The sequence below is a fragment of the Brachyistius frenatus genome, unplaced genomic scaffold (assembly GCF_029030835.1).
Source record: "Brachyistius frenatus isolate BFR_SWC_R1_liver_20210118 unplaced genomic scaffold, ASM2903083v1 Contig_55, whole genome shotgun sequence".
In the NCBI taxonomy this organism is placed as follows: domain Eukaryota; kingdom Metazoa; phylum Chordata; class Actinopteri; family Embiotocidae; genus Brachyistius; species Brachyistius frenatus.
Window position 1 is genome coordinate 1,413,206 of NW_027210654.1, and position 15,281 is coordinate 1,428,486.

The 15,281-nt window shown below is 41.9% G+C and overlaps 1 protein-coding gene across 3 annotated transcripts in view; it reads left to right on the plus strand.

Annotated features, from left to right (window-relative positions):
- Positions 1-15,281, plus strand: part of fgd4a (FYVE, RhoGEF and PH domain containing 4a) — a 50,190-nt gene that overhangs the window by 21,205 nt on the left and 13,704 nt on the right. For 2 of the 3 annotated variants that reach the window (XM_069705322.1, XM_069705321.1), the window contains exons 2-3: positions 5,719-5,802; positions 14,797-14,949. In XM_069705322.1, the coding sequence (XP_069561423.1) occupies positions 5,719-5,802; positions 14,797-14,949 (237 nt within the window). Of the gene's footprint in view, positions 1-1,621; positions 1,757-5,718; positions 5,803-14,796; positions 14,950-15,281 lie in introns of those variants that run through there. The other variant, XM_069705319.1, reaches the window with a different exon arrangement.

The window sequence follows — 15,281 nt, forward strand, 5'->3', positions numbered from 1 at the left end:
CTCCTTATGGTGTCATTTGCTAAATTCACTTCCTCTCACTAGTTTTCTGGCAGTCCGTCTGAAAATAATCTCGTCATTATTTAGATATTAGGCCTCAAAAAGTGGTATGTTTGGGGGCATGTCTGTTGGATTGACAGGTCTGTGATGCAGTCAGATGTCCACTATAGGTGGGCGGGGTATAGTGTCCTCGGGTTCCCAATCAGATCAAGTACAATTAACTGCTCGCTCCTCCCAAATAATGGTCACTTCTGGCTCCACAATAGCAAGATGGTGACGGCCGAAATCCGAACTCGAGGTTTCAGAACCACAGTACACAAACCAATGGGTAATGTCACGGCTGATTGTATACCAAATTTCCCCACTGTGGGATTAATAAAATCAAATCTCAATCTAAATCCGAAATATGCAGTAAAGAATTTGCTGATAAAACTATTCTTTTCACACGTGAACTGAATTGTCAAATGGAGAGTGAATTACATCATATCTCCATGTTCGTACCATGTGCTGTAGACAGGGGTCTCATCTGGTTACCAAGACCACATAAAGGCTTTACAAGGCCTTTTAATTCTCACTCTATTGTGTTTGTGACAGAAAGCCATCACTCTTTGCTAATTGTCCATTATGGAAGGACAGGGGAGAGCGGAGACAGACGCATCTGGTCTCTTTCAGTGGCCAATCTCTTCTGTGTCAAGCATGAAAACCTCAGACATGTGCTCACACGCACACACACATATTATCACCAGCGTGAACATCAGTATGATTGAAGGGGTGCGAGTTGGCATGTTAATACGTTCTGCCCTTTCCATTATTTATGAGTTACATTTGAATGGTAGTTATCTCAATCTGGGGCAGCCATGCAAATGACGGTTACTTAGCATTCTTGTGTCCTAATGGGCAGAAACACTTTTTAAAAAAATATATTTAATGGTATCCATTTTTCATCACTATAGGATGATAAGTGCAGACTCCCCTCTGTAATTTCATTCTTTTCATTTTAGAGTCCCTGTGAGTAACAGTCATTTCTGCTGCAGGGCTGAGATTAAAATTAAGGCTTTGGGGAGTTTGTTGCAGTCAGATTTGGGTAATACGGTTAGCATGTGAGAAAATAGAGCTCGGATACTTTAGCAGAGAGGCATAAAGTAGGCAAAATAGATAACATGGTTCATCACAGTAGAAAATGTGTTTAATAACGGGTTGTTAGATTACATGGCAGGACTGCAGATGGTTAAATACGAACTGTTACGGCTGGTTAATTTTCATCTTTCTCATTTCTCCATCCCACTCTCTATCTCTTTCCTCCACCTTTGCTCACCAGTAATTTGCATTGCTTCCTCCCCCTCCTTTCAGTTTCTCTCCTCCTACCCGTCCCTCCTCCTACCCTGGGGTGACTTTGTCCTTGAATGCTGGCTCACCTTCAAAAAAAAATACTATGTTTAAAAGTGACCGTGAATCAACATCTTGAAGGACGACTTCTCCCTCCTCCCTTTCCTGCCATTCTCTCTCTGTCACCTGGTGACTCTGGTTTCCAGGGAACCGGTTTGAGCAGTGAAGGAGGGACAAGGTACTCCGAAGTCTTGATGGGTAAACACAAACATGAACTGAGCAGCTGACCGGGACACTTGTGTCAGAAGATAGGACTGTAATTTCCTTATAGATGCTGATATTACTGAGTTGAAAAGAGCTTCCTAGATGGATAAACATCATGTGGTTGTCAGGATGGGGAAAACTCAGCTGTTTTGGAGAGAAGCGCTTAAAGGTACTGTAGAAATCTTTTTTTTTTTCTTTTTTGTTAAACAGCCAGGAAGCTCAACAATGAAAGACATTCATTTGTTTTGGTTTCAGTTAAGGTTCTTGAGGTGAGCCACTGAAAAACAACATGCTGGAGGGAGAGCTGCTTTTAACACAGAAACCCAAACACACACACACACACACATCAGTGCTGCTAAACAAGTGTGGGTTTAAGTGTGAATACAGTCACCTTAAAAACATTTTAAACATGCAGTTCATCTTGTGGGGAAACCAAGTAGACATTGAATCATGACTTGCCTGGTTAAAGATTTGTTGAATTGTTTTTCTTGCTTATAACGTCACCTGCTGCAACTGTGTGGCTTTTACAGAAAAATAAACTATAACTACACCTGTCTTAAAGTACACAATGCTTTTTAGGCAGATCAATTTCTCACAGGATAAGATGGAGAAAAAATTGAATGTTCCCAGCCTCTTCTTTTAAGAAATAATTGAGTTTTAGTTAGATAAACTGGGTTTGGTTTTTGTATGTTTATATTGACAGTGGAGAGACGCGGATGTCATTTTTCTCAGTGGTCATAACTCGTTTGATGTTCGACATGTCAGAGTCTTGTCGCTGTAGAGCAGGTGAATGTAGACAGCAGCAGACAGGAGATTGACTTATATGATAAACAGTTTGTTTATACCATGTTTTGTTCATGATATACTGCGCACACACACACACACACACACACACACACACACACACACACACACACACACACAACATGCCAGAAATGCATCAGTATCTCTATATCCACCTTCAGCTGTGCAGTTCATGTTTACGGCAAGTAAACGCCACTGGAGAAAGTCAGCAATGCTTTCTCAGTTCTTCAATTAAAATAAAGGCCTTTCAAAAGTCTTCTTTTTCAGCAGTATTTCTTATGAACTTGTCACCACTGCCTTAATGGTCAGGTATGGATATGACTTTGAGTTTCATGGTGACCCGAGTCTCGTATCACTTCCCAATACACACAGTGTTCAGTGCGTGTGTGTCGATATGTACATGCAATTTCTGTTCAGCTTCTGGTTGTCAACAGTCTTGTTATGCTCTGAGATGAGCTATCACGATCATAGCATTTTATTTTAAAAACAGGAAGTTAATGGACAGGAAAAGGAAGTCAGGCCAGTAGCCAGATCAGCTCCCCCATCATACATCATTTTGTAGGTTTCTGTCTATACCCTCGCCTCAGAAACCTTTTCATTCGACCGTTATTTCCCCTCATGGATGTAGTCACTTACATTCTGGCATAGTGTGGGGCAGTTTCTTTTGTGTGTGTGTGTGTGTGTGTGTGTGTGTGTGTGTGTGTGTGTGTGTGTGTGTGTGTGTGTGTGTGTGTGTGTGTGTGTGTGTGTGTGTGTGTGTGTGTGTGTGTGTGTGTGTGTGTGTGTGTTTTCAGTGCTGCCATACTAACACATCCCCCACTTCAGGAAAAAATAGGCACACAATGATTCTGGTCACACGGTGGAGAGTCGGGTGGAGGAGGGAAGTCAGTGGGTTGTCTCTGCAGAGAAGTGTTCAATATGATGCTTATGATAAGCTGCTTACATGTGTTATATTCTCAATGGCGAACTTATATAACAAACTGTGGTTCAACTTGTCTACTGTAAAGTAAGTGTGTGTGTGTGTGTGTGTGTGTGTGTGTGTGTGTGTGTGTGTGTGTGTGTGTGTGTGTGTGTGTGTGTGTGTGTGTGTGTGTGTGTGTGTGTGTGTGTGTGTGTGTGTGTGTGTGTGTGTGTGTGTGTGTGTGTGAACAGCAGGCAGGCCTGTCATGAGGAGTCCAGATGGCGGATGGAGAAAGCCCTCCTTTAATCCCTGAGCCAGGATATTATACGCCCCCTTCACACACACACACACACACAAACACACACACAAACACACACACAATCACACACGCAATCACAGCGTCATCTGTACTTCCTCTCGACTGTTTGCGTTGCCCCCCACTGAGATTGTCCACTTTTCTTTTACGTGTCATTATCCACAGTCCATTATGTCTGTTGTTGTGTCCTGACTGAGGTGCTAAATATGTGACTAAAATGTATGTCAGTAGACTCATATTGTTTCCCTGTCAGCCTGTTTTCTACTTACTTTTTTCAATCTTAGAGAAATGGGTTTGAGATATATAAACATAATAGGATTTTTGAAGTCAGTACCAATTTCAATAACTCGAGTAAAAGTAAATACATGTTGATATATTGGATAAGCAACAAAAAAAAACCTGACCCGTTGTTGGGGCTATAATTCATGAGGTCACCAGAGTCAGTAGCTGTTGCAACCAACAGCCTCAATGTTGATTAAAAATAACTGAGTGTAATTGAAATGCTAAATACTCTACATAATAACTACAAACAAGAAAACACAAAACTATGTTAAACGACAATAAAATGCTGTAATTTAAAGATCGGTTGCTGCAGTTTGGCGCTCCGCAATTCCTTTTTGCTTTCCTGCTCTACGTGCAGATGATAGGATCTATAGGAAATCATTATCAGCCAGTCATATTGTCCTGTCTCCGTTTTGGCAGTTAAGAAACATGAAATTTATTTTAAAATCAGGCTGGAAAGAACCCTCAAGAAAAATACGGAAAAAAATTCTATATCGACTATTTTTCAGGACGGTTTGTGTTGTCATTAGCTGCATTAAAGATCTGTGTTGAATTTTTCACAAAATGTCAGTAAACCAGGTTTGTTTGTGGCTTTTTAACTCACCAGTCCAGAAGTAAGTTCGTGAGTTCAGCATCAAACTTCAATCTCCAGTATAAGAAAGCAACACTTTGTTCTAGTTTGGGTTCTGTCTTGCGAAGAGTTTCACCCATCGTTGCGTTTACTGTTCAAAAGGGTTTAAGAATACACAATGTCTTCTTCCTCTCATGCTGGACTGAGAGTAAACAGGAGGCCACTAACTCACAGGCACGTTGTGGCATTACGAAACGTGTCGGGGAGAGGCTAGCTGGTTAGCACGCCAGCTTCAGTTTACATTTGTGCCACATAGACGACTTTGACGTAACGCTAAAACTTCTGTTTCTTCACGTTCTCTCAATCATTTATTTTTTTTTTTTTTTAAACATACATATTAGATCACTATGATACATGATTGGTCGGTTTCGTGGTGCCACATGGTCAATACCGGCACATTGTTGGACTGTAAAAAAAAAAAAAAAAAAAAAAAAAAAAAGTCAGCTCAATTTCACTGAGTTGCTCAGCTGGTCTATTATAGAGTGTCACTTGCACATGTTGCTGCATGTCAACAGCTGCACTGATCACGTCGTAGCTTTGCTGCTTCATATTAGATCAGACTGATGGAGCGTTAGGTTTGTGTGTGTCTGTGTGTCTGAGTTGTATATGTGTATGTTTGGTGGTTTAATAATACTCATGAGCCCACCATCATGGTTTTTACGACCGCTGCTATTTTCTCTTTAATCTTTTATGTGCATATTAAACGACTGTGTTGAAAGAGCGTTGCCTCTCCCCACAGACAATGCCCTACATATCACAGACAGACTAATTAGCGTTTCTATCTCCGAGGGCTGTTACATTAATTTTCATTCTCAAAACAAACACAAGCATCCTCCAGATCTTGATAAATGCAGATAGCGGAGGAGCGCTCCGAAACTCTCGCAGCTCTGGCAACAAATTTGAATATCTCCAGTTGTATGTTTGACCGCTTTATGGCCTCAGCTGCTCCTTAGGCACAGAGAGCCTGTGTGGGAATATAAAAGGGTACATGCATGCTTACCCCCATCTCTTATATTCCCCCTCCCTCATTTTCAACTCCTGAGTTTGTGCCGCTCCTAAATAAAACATAGGGGTTGCCTGAAACTGCTCGAAGCTCCTGCCTCATATGCGGGTCGAGTATTGAAATATCCTCCTGTTCTGTAGTTTGCAAGTGTGTCAGCTTCTTTATATAGTGAACGTTGGGTTTTGTTCTTGCAGAGAGGAAAGGCAAAACGCCCTGTTGCAAGACCAGGAGCGCTGATGAGGAGACCTGCGTGGCGGTGAAAATCGAACAGGCCAGAGGTAAGAAAGCTTCACCTCCACTCACCTTCTCCCTCCTCTTCAGACGCAGATTTTCTTTTTGCTTCTGTGTGATTTGTTTATTTGAAAGAGGATGAGGATGTTCATTTCTTGTGCTTTACCTGTCAGTCTGTATTTGTGTTGGTCTTCTCAATATTAAGATGCAAAGCTTTTGATACTTGTCAGCCACCAGCTCTAATTCACAGCATGACGGTTGCGCAAATTTCCATTTAAAAATCCAATATCATGCAGTAGTATCAAGCCTTACAGCACTTTCTAAACTTGGCTAAATCTTGAGGAAGATCCTCTAATTCCTCTAAAGAAATTGGCCACAGTGAAGTGAACGTTAATATGCACAGTGGGGATGCAGAAGGATGCTGTGAAGGGCACTCTGAACTGTCCTCGCTGCAGCTCTCTGCTTTGCGGGGATGTGAAGAAACCTGCAGGTCTTTGCTCTATTTTTACATCAAACTTGTTTGTGTGTGTGTGTGTGTGTGTGTGTGTGTGTGTGTGTGTGTGTGTGTGTGTGTGTGTGTGTGTGTGTGTGTGTGTGTGTGTGTGTGTGTGTGTGTGTGTGTGTGTGCAGTCTGCCTCCTTTTGATGAATGGGTGCTCTGCTCCAGCCCCCTGTGTCTCCTTATTTTTCACCTTTTCTCATTTTCTCTTCTCTTTCTTTCTATCACCTAATTCTCTCCTGTAAATCCCTCCATCCTTCCATCCCTCCTCCATCTGGTTTTCCTCCCTCCTCTCTCTCTGCTTGTCTTTTCCTCACTCTTCTTCTTCTTTCTGCGTTTCCCTCCATCTTTTGCCTTTATCTCCTCATCTGCAGTTCTCTCTCCATCTCCCCATCTGTTTCACCCCACCACCCTCACACGTCAGTTTTGCCCCCCCTCCCCGCCCTCCCACACACACACACACACACACACACACACACACACACACACACACACACACACACACACACACACACACACACACACACACACACACCCCTTTCCACCCCCACCCTGTGCTTCCTGGTTTAAAGCAGACTGGGGTTATAATCTCACAGTGGCCCTCAGATTAGCGCATGAGGCTGGGTTAATCTGAAGAAAGTCTGGGTAGTTGAACAGAAACGGCTAATCCCCCCCCCTGCATGGTGGTAATGGTTATCTGCCATTCTCTGTCACACGGCCTCTCGTACACACACACACATACACACACAGAGGATGTGCCAGTGTGACGGGCACAATGCCTGCCTCGTGTACCAGGGTGAAGCCAGACATGCACTGTAACTACACACTCTGTAATCTCATTGAGTGCTATAGGGCAACAGAAATGGTTAGAAACTCAGATTTGTGTGTGTGTGTGTGTGTGTGTGTGTGTGTGTGTGTGTGTGTGTGTGTGTGTGTGTGTGTGTGTGTGTGTGTGTGTGTGTGTGTGTGTGTGTGTGTGTGTGTGTGTGTGTGTGTGTGTGTGTGTGTGTGTCAGTAAAGCATTAAACTGTAAGGATCCTACAGAAACTATTATTTTCTTTAGAAATAACCAGAAACAAACTATATATCTCTGGACAAATTCTCACCACTAAAGCATAAAACATGCCATTAAAAACTGCCACTAGGTAACCTGGTTACGCTCGTCTCTCTGCGGCAGCCTGGTTTCCTAAACTCAAGAAAGTAGACCAGGTTTTTGCAATTGAGCTGCAAGAACCAGGTCAATACTGCAGGGTATCTGCCAGAGACTTCATGCACATGTATGCGTTTTCACTTGCACATACATATGCATGACAAAGATATTCACTAGGGAAAGAATTCATGGGACAGCAAATCAGAGGGATTTCCCCTAGAGATTAGTATTTATGTCTAAAATAATCAAATCAAAAATACCCTAAAATAAAGGTAAAGCTGAACCGTTCCAATTTTCAACCGTGTGCTCTTTCACTGCGGAGCTTGTCAATTCAATACGACGTCAGTCCAATATTCATCTGGATTGAGCATCAAACATGACAAGACAAGAGTGGGAGAAATCTGATAATCATGTTACTGACTTAAATTTCCTTTCTAATACTAAAAGTGTAGTTTGGTGCAGCCACTGGTTCGGACGTCAAATATAACTAGCAGCGCTGAAACCCTGCCAACACTGTTACTGATTGATTGCTACCCCGCTGAGATGTGAGCGTGCATGCAATTTTGGTCAGCGTTGCGTAACCATTGAGGGTTATATCACTCAGGGAAGATGAAACTTCAGCGTGTTTTTTAGGTGTTTTTGTTTGTTTCAGTCATCTGAGCTGTGTGTGAAGCGCTGGGGTCCAGAATGTAAAGGTTACTTCAGCAGGAATTCAGCGAATGGAATTCGTACTGGTCCCGCCGGTTTACTGAAGAAGCAAAAATAATGCACGTCATTACTTCTAAATATGCTTTGCTGACACATAACCCACATCATTGAGCATGCAGGTGTGTGTGACACTGTTCGAATATGTGTGAATGTAGCATAAGCACACACACATACCTATTCAAAGGGCAAGGTGACAAGAACTATTAATGTCATTTCAGAGCTGTGAGCATGATTTAAATTAAGGCTCCTCTATTGTTGGGTTTTTTCTTTTTGAACCACGTGATGTCTAAAAGTTGATATACAACAATGCAGATCAGCATTTACTCAAAAGAACAAGCACTTTTTAGCCTGACTGTCTGTGACAGACAGCAGGGAGCAGCACTGCAGCATAGGACCCGTACAGAACATGGAAAAGCCAGAGTTGCAGTTCCTCGTGCTGACTTCTGCAAAAGGTATATCACGTTTATTATCAGAAAGAGCCTGTTCTCTTGTTTTTGTTTTCATACATCTTAATTTTGATGTAAACTCTTGTTTTGTGTCCACTTCCTTTCTCGGCTGATTTTCCTCGTTTGTCTACTTTGTGTTGCTTTAAATATTTGCACAAGTAACGTGCCCTAAGAGCAGAAGTCGATGTAATGACAGATTAGATGCTGCGCGGGCTTCATGTAGATTTGAGCCGGCAGATTACATAACTGGTGTGAAACACTCCAGGCTGCTGTTCTGTGGTGTTTGTCAATCATTGATCACATTCATTTATTGATACCGGGGGGGGGGGGGGGGGGGGCACAAAGACCTGTAACTGTTATGTAAGTGTGTCGTCCTCTGCTGCTGCTTCACACCAACACTCTGCTTCATCTGTTCGCTTTTCTTTATGATCTGATTAAAACAAATGGCATCAACAAGTGAGAGGAAGCTGGAGAACACGTTAATGATGGTGTACACACATACTATGTAGTTTATACGCCATAAATCCAAACTTTATTTTTGCCTGATTGATTTATGGCTGTTCATTTATATATGAGAGAAATATTGTTGCTGTTATTACTGCTTTCTGTTTGGTGCTTTGTAGCTTTTTAAGTCTAAATCTACAGCTGCTGTCACTTCAGAGGTGCTGAGTTGTGTGCTGTAAACCTCTGAAAGAGTGTGTGCGTGTGTGTGTGTGTGTGTGTGTGTGTGTGTGTGTGTGTGTGTGTGTGTGTGTGTGTGTGTGTGTGTGTGTGTGTGTGTGTGTGTGTGTGTGTATGTCTCTGTACTTAAATAAGGGGTGTGTGAGCGAGAGTAAGGGAGGAGTCTCATGCTGTTCTGTGAGCCTCCTCTCCTGAGCGAACTCACTCAGGGCAGCGCTTCCTGGGAAGATTGCAGGGAACCTAAACTTAGTGTTCTTCTGGGACGCCCACACTCTTAAAACCCACAGCACAGTCCCTCGCTGAGGACTCACTCTACAGCTGTCTTCCTGTCTGTTCTCAAACACAGGGTGAGTTCATTCACTGGGGTTTTTAACTTTACAGAATATCTGATTTCTCCCTGGATTGTCTCTTCTGAGCGTGGGTCTCTTTTTCTTTTTTTTTTTACTGCATCCAGTTCTGAAGTTTTCATGTTTTGAGAATGTCTACAATACTCTTAAATACTCTTATTTTTTAACTTTTGATTTGTTATGACACGGTGTTGCAATGTTTACACTCCAAAACTGTCTGAGCCTTTAATTTAATAGCCTTCGTATGTAAACAGGCGCAGACGGCTCACTGCACTACATCATTTCTAATTTCTATTATTTCAAACATGAAGTAATGATTGCAAGCTGCTTTATGGCCAATTAAAGACTGAAACGTGAAGGATTAGGTTTTCTGAAAATGGCTGTTTACATCAACTCTGATTTATTCTATCCACTCATCTTCCTTGGTGTTGCTGCGACTGCGCTGAAGCCTTACAGACCATCTTTAATATGCGACTACGTTTACCAAGAAGAAGCAGAATTTGTAAAGAGTCCTCTCAGACATTCTCTGTGATCTGAGTGTCACGCCCGTAAGGGGCCACGAGGCGAGAAGGCAAAGCTTACAGTTTCCAGCTGCGTGAGACACCCGGGTGGTGCTGAGCTGCTGGCTGGGTGGGGACACGCTTGCACCACACAGACAGGTGTGTCCTTTGTTTTTTACCTGCAGCTCTCACATTTAAGTATCAGCATACATTTTGCCAGAGGAGGGGACAGGGAGGAGTGAGACACAAAAGACAGGTCGGGCAGGCCAACTGTCATCAGGTGACAGAGCCCCGGGGAGGTGATGATGTCATGAGTGTGCGGTAGAAATATCTTGAACATTCACATGTTCGGCTGAGAGATTTTTGAACTGGAGCTGCACACCTGTTTAAAAATAAAACACAGAGTTTTATTTTTGTTTTCTGTGCTTCCTCGTTCCTTATGTGCAAGGAATCGGCTTCATTTTCGCTTCAGTGAAACATGCTAATTTTGGTAATCCTGTGTCTTTTTTTTGTCCATTGTTTTTAGTTCATAACAAATGCCTCCAAAACTTTAGACACTCCTGTCAGTCTCTGCTATAGTTTGTGTTGCCAAATGGCATATATTAGCATTCTAGCACACTAAACTGAGGTGTTGAGCATGATAAACCTTCTTAACATTAGCATTTTAGGATGTCGTTTTGAGGCATGTTGGCATGCTGATCATTTAGCCCAAAGGTGTGTCAACATCAGAGTGTCATTGGCATTGCTGTAACCTCTACAGTCTTGTTAGGATGATACAGGTAGTCTATAAATATGTTTTTACGCACACCAATTTAGTCATTTGTTACCTCAAGTTCCTTAAATCACTCAAAAAACTTTGGCTTAAGTGTAGAAACTGAGCTTCAAAAGTTGAAACAAACAATTAAAACAAATTTGAAGGCCACTCTACTTATAATAAACCAATATTTTTGTGTTTTGAACAACAAACAGGCTGAACTCGCTGTGTCTATTTTAGGCATTCATTTTCAGAAACTGAGTGTTTCTGCAGCTTCCTTTTACAGCTCGTGTAAACGTATTCTTCTGCTGCTGTGACGTGTCAGAGCTGGAGGGTTGTGGATGGTGACTCTATTACTGTAGTACCACCACAACACTGAACCACACACACACACACACACACACAAACAGATAATGTACCCTGAGTTCAGTTAAATCACAAAAAGAGCTGAATTAATGTATGAACTTCTCATGTTGCAAAAGCATTTTTTTATTTCTTGGACTTGCTGCGTAACTTTGGATTTATTGAGATAGATGCAGATGTCGTCAGGCTCTGTGCAGTTCACAGTGAAATAAATTTACCACCGTTGCTATGGCTGTAAGTCTCTCCATCCTGAAACAAGGACAAAGGCAAAAGGCAAAGGTCGAGTCTCAGTTTGACATGTCAAGTCCTCACTTCCTGGATTGCAGCCATGCGCCAACACTGTTTCGCTTTCTATTGAAAGTGGATTACCTCTGTACAGCAAAGGCACAATAGCGTAAACAACAAAAAAAACAAAAAAGCATTAAGTTTCATTGTGCTTTGATTTCCTGTCGATCAGAAGCTCCTCCGCTGTTCACATCAGCTTTGAGTCGCAGCTCCAGACAGTAGGGCTCCTTCGCCGTCACACAGATGGAGAGGCAGAATCAAAGTGTTTCTGCAGGGTGGTGGCTGGCTGCTTCTAATTTACTGTACACGGCGGTCTGTCACTTGTGCCAAGACGGTTTTAATGAGAAGATGCCAGAATGAGCGTGTTACCAGGAGCAGCAGCTCTTGCCAAAACAGCCCAGTTCTGAGAAAGGAAGTCAAGTTCATCTTATTTTTTTCTATTGTATCAACAGCACTGGCTGCATTTCATTGGATTAATGATTCAGTTATGAGCTTTAAGATCGATTAACTGATGTTAACTTAAAATGTTTTTCCACACAGTTGACAGAAAAATGGCTGTATGCAGCTGCAAGCAAAATATTTTTTTACATTTTCTGACTTTTACCTATGTTTACCTCCTCTCTTTTCTTATCTGTAACAAGAACACTAAAAATACCTGTACTACTTGCTTGAGTTGAAGTTAAAGCCTACAGCACAGAGATGATTTACATCTGGGACACATGTGTTTGACACAGTTACTAACAACTCAAAGAGATGGAGCCAGGCTGTGTGAGAGACTGGACCTCCTGCAATCTCTCGCAGGATAAACAGCACATGTGAAAAAGCAATTTGCAGGCGGAGAATTTATTTTGGGGCCATATATGTATGATATAATACATAACTCGTCGCTGGATGTTTTCTCATGCGCTCTTAATGTGGCCGTGAAGGGAAGCTAAGCACCTAATCAGGAGAAATTCCTGAGGCCACCTTTATAATTGATCGGTAATTTTGGGGGCCGTGTTTAGAAAGTCTGCCCTCCCCAACGCAGCGTGAGACCGTTTCCAGTCAGACCGTCGCTTGAGTTGTTGTCTTTAATTACGGTCAGGCCATAAAAATAGAAACTGTGACTATATGATTCTGCGGTAAATGTTTTTCTCTCTGTTGCAGGACTGGGAAGATAAAGATCACTCGAGGAAAAAATAAATACGGGGCTTCAAGCAGCATTTTGGCACGACGTAGCAGCATTTTTGTAAACAAACTGCATCTGGAGGGACACAGCTCATATATAGTCCATCAGGTTTTCACTCTAATGCCAGCTGTTTATTTACGCCAAGGGCTGCAAATAACAATCACTTTTATTATCATTGAACAGGCCGTGTATTTTTCGAAATGTTTGGTTGATAAAATGAAAGAAAATAGTACAAATAGTCATGCAACAGTCCTAAACCCCAAAATACCAACGAGTTTTAGCATAAAAATGACTTATTTAGTCAACAGACTTGTTACAGATTTTCTTTCTGACAATCTATTACAGGTCCTACTCAATTTACCCACTAATTACTTTATCTCTAATCTAATTTACATATTTTGTCAACCAGGGTGGAAGATAATCTTTCTGATTCAGCGTGCATGACGCTGTTCGCTTCTGAGAGTGCAGTCGACTGATCTATTTTTAGGCCAGAAGAGACCGAGTCTATCAGGACATTAAAACCTCTTGTCAAAGATTTATGGTACAACGGTGGAGAATTTCTCTTTTTCTAACAGCATCGCCGAGTGCCCAACAGAAGAAGGCCATTCTTCACTGTCTGCACTACAGATTCTTTATGACTCAAAACAGAACTCATAAATGACAGAAGTTCACTTTTTAAATCTGAGTAAGCATATTTCCTGCTTTTTGAATAGTCCACACTATTCAACTACACACACTGATTAGCCACACAAGTCAGCCAAGCAGCACAGAGCTACATTGATTTCTGCATTCAACCTATACATCACCGCCTTTTAGTCAATCACGCACACCTGTTTAAATGCCCGCCTTAAATGGAAACTAATAGCTTGTAAAATAATGAAAGCGCCTCCACTCTCCTGGCAGTGTAACTCCATATATGGGCATTTGCCTTACTAGGCTAAACCCTACAGGCCTGTGTGTGTGTGTGTGTGTGTGTGTGTGTGTGTGTGTGTGTGTGTGTGTGTGTGTGTGTGTGTGTGTGTGTGTGTGTGTGTGTGTGTGTGTGCTGTGAGGTCAGAGAGAAGTGGATTAAGGCTGCTGTAAACACTGCCAGTCTGTGTCGGCTGCTGCATTAAATCAGTCTGTCTGCTCCATCTAAACACTGATGTTAGTTCGCTAAAAGTCTCACTGGTGCTGATCATCAACCGGATAATTAGCCAGATAATCAACCAAAGTGTCTGAGTCCCACTAATATTTAGTCTGTTTATTACAATAATATTCACAGCAGGGAATGCTGTATATGGTAGGAATTGTCTCTCCCAGTATGGAGCTTCTTCTGAAATGTGATGGTACGTCTGTTTCTGGAGAGGCTCAGTGAATAAAACAGAACATGGGTTATAAAAAATTTCAGAAAATGGACCTTTAAGGTAAAATGGTCTGCTGTGATTTTGTAGATTTAACACCCTTTACTCAATGTTTACAATATTTTTTTTTACTCCTAGTGTGGCATAATGTATGTTTTTTATTTTGCTTGCACTTTTTAGCACCAGTTATCGTGGGTCAAATATTAAAAGACAGCATAGCATTTTAATATTGCTGCACTATTGCATTGAATGGAAAGTTCTAAGGTTTAAAAGAGGTATACCTATTTATATCTTCTTCAGCGTGCCACATGTATCTTTAGAAATAGTGGGTTTAAGCAGTGATTATGTGATTATGGTGTTTTCGTGTTATGCAAAATATTGCATACTTCATATGATGTATTGGCATAAACCTAAAAATGAAAAAACTACTGAGGTACATAAAAACAAGCAGCACACCTGCTGTCATGTATAAAATCAGACAAAACCTGGCTAAAAGGCTTAACGGTCAGAAGTCAGAAAAATGTCCGGTTCTTCATGAAAGGATGAAGGAAAAGATGGTACAACTGTGCCTCACATCATCTGAGTAACGACTGCAGTGCTACTGTGTTAACAAGGCATTTCAGTAATATCTTTCATGATAAAAAAAAATACTTTAAAACATAGAGGCGATGTTTAATCATGTGTAACCTGTTTCTTCACTTTCACTTGTTCATCTGTAGATGATACAAAGTACTTTGTGTCTCTCATTGATCTTGTCGTATCTGACATGCTTTCTCTCTTTGTCTCGGTGTCCTTCAGCTCTCGGCAGCAGCCCGCCGTTCAAGCACAGCAACGCGCCCAGCGTGCAGGCGTGTCTGAACCGGGCGGACGGAAGGACGTCTGACAAGAGCCGGGGAGGGGTCAATGGAAGAGGCCTCGGCAGCAGGCCTTGGCTGAAGTCTAAACCAGAAGGTACGTAATGGCACAACAAACTCAGACACGACTGTCACAGCATATCGGTCTATGATTCATATGTGAAAGTAGTGACACACGCAGACTTATTGTGTGGCCTCTACTTCTTCTCTAATGTTGTCTGTCTATCTTGATTTCAGGTCTAATTCTCTAGAAAAACACTGCGTTGAATAATTTATCAGTGCCTAAGTACTACGTTGTGTACATTGGAAGGGTTAAAAGAAGAAAATAGTTACGCAAGTTGGGCTGCTGTTAGTGGACTCTGAGCCTCATTCCTCTTTTATTTGAGTTGAGTAAATCATTCAACACAGATAAGACCGAAGACAGAGCCC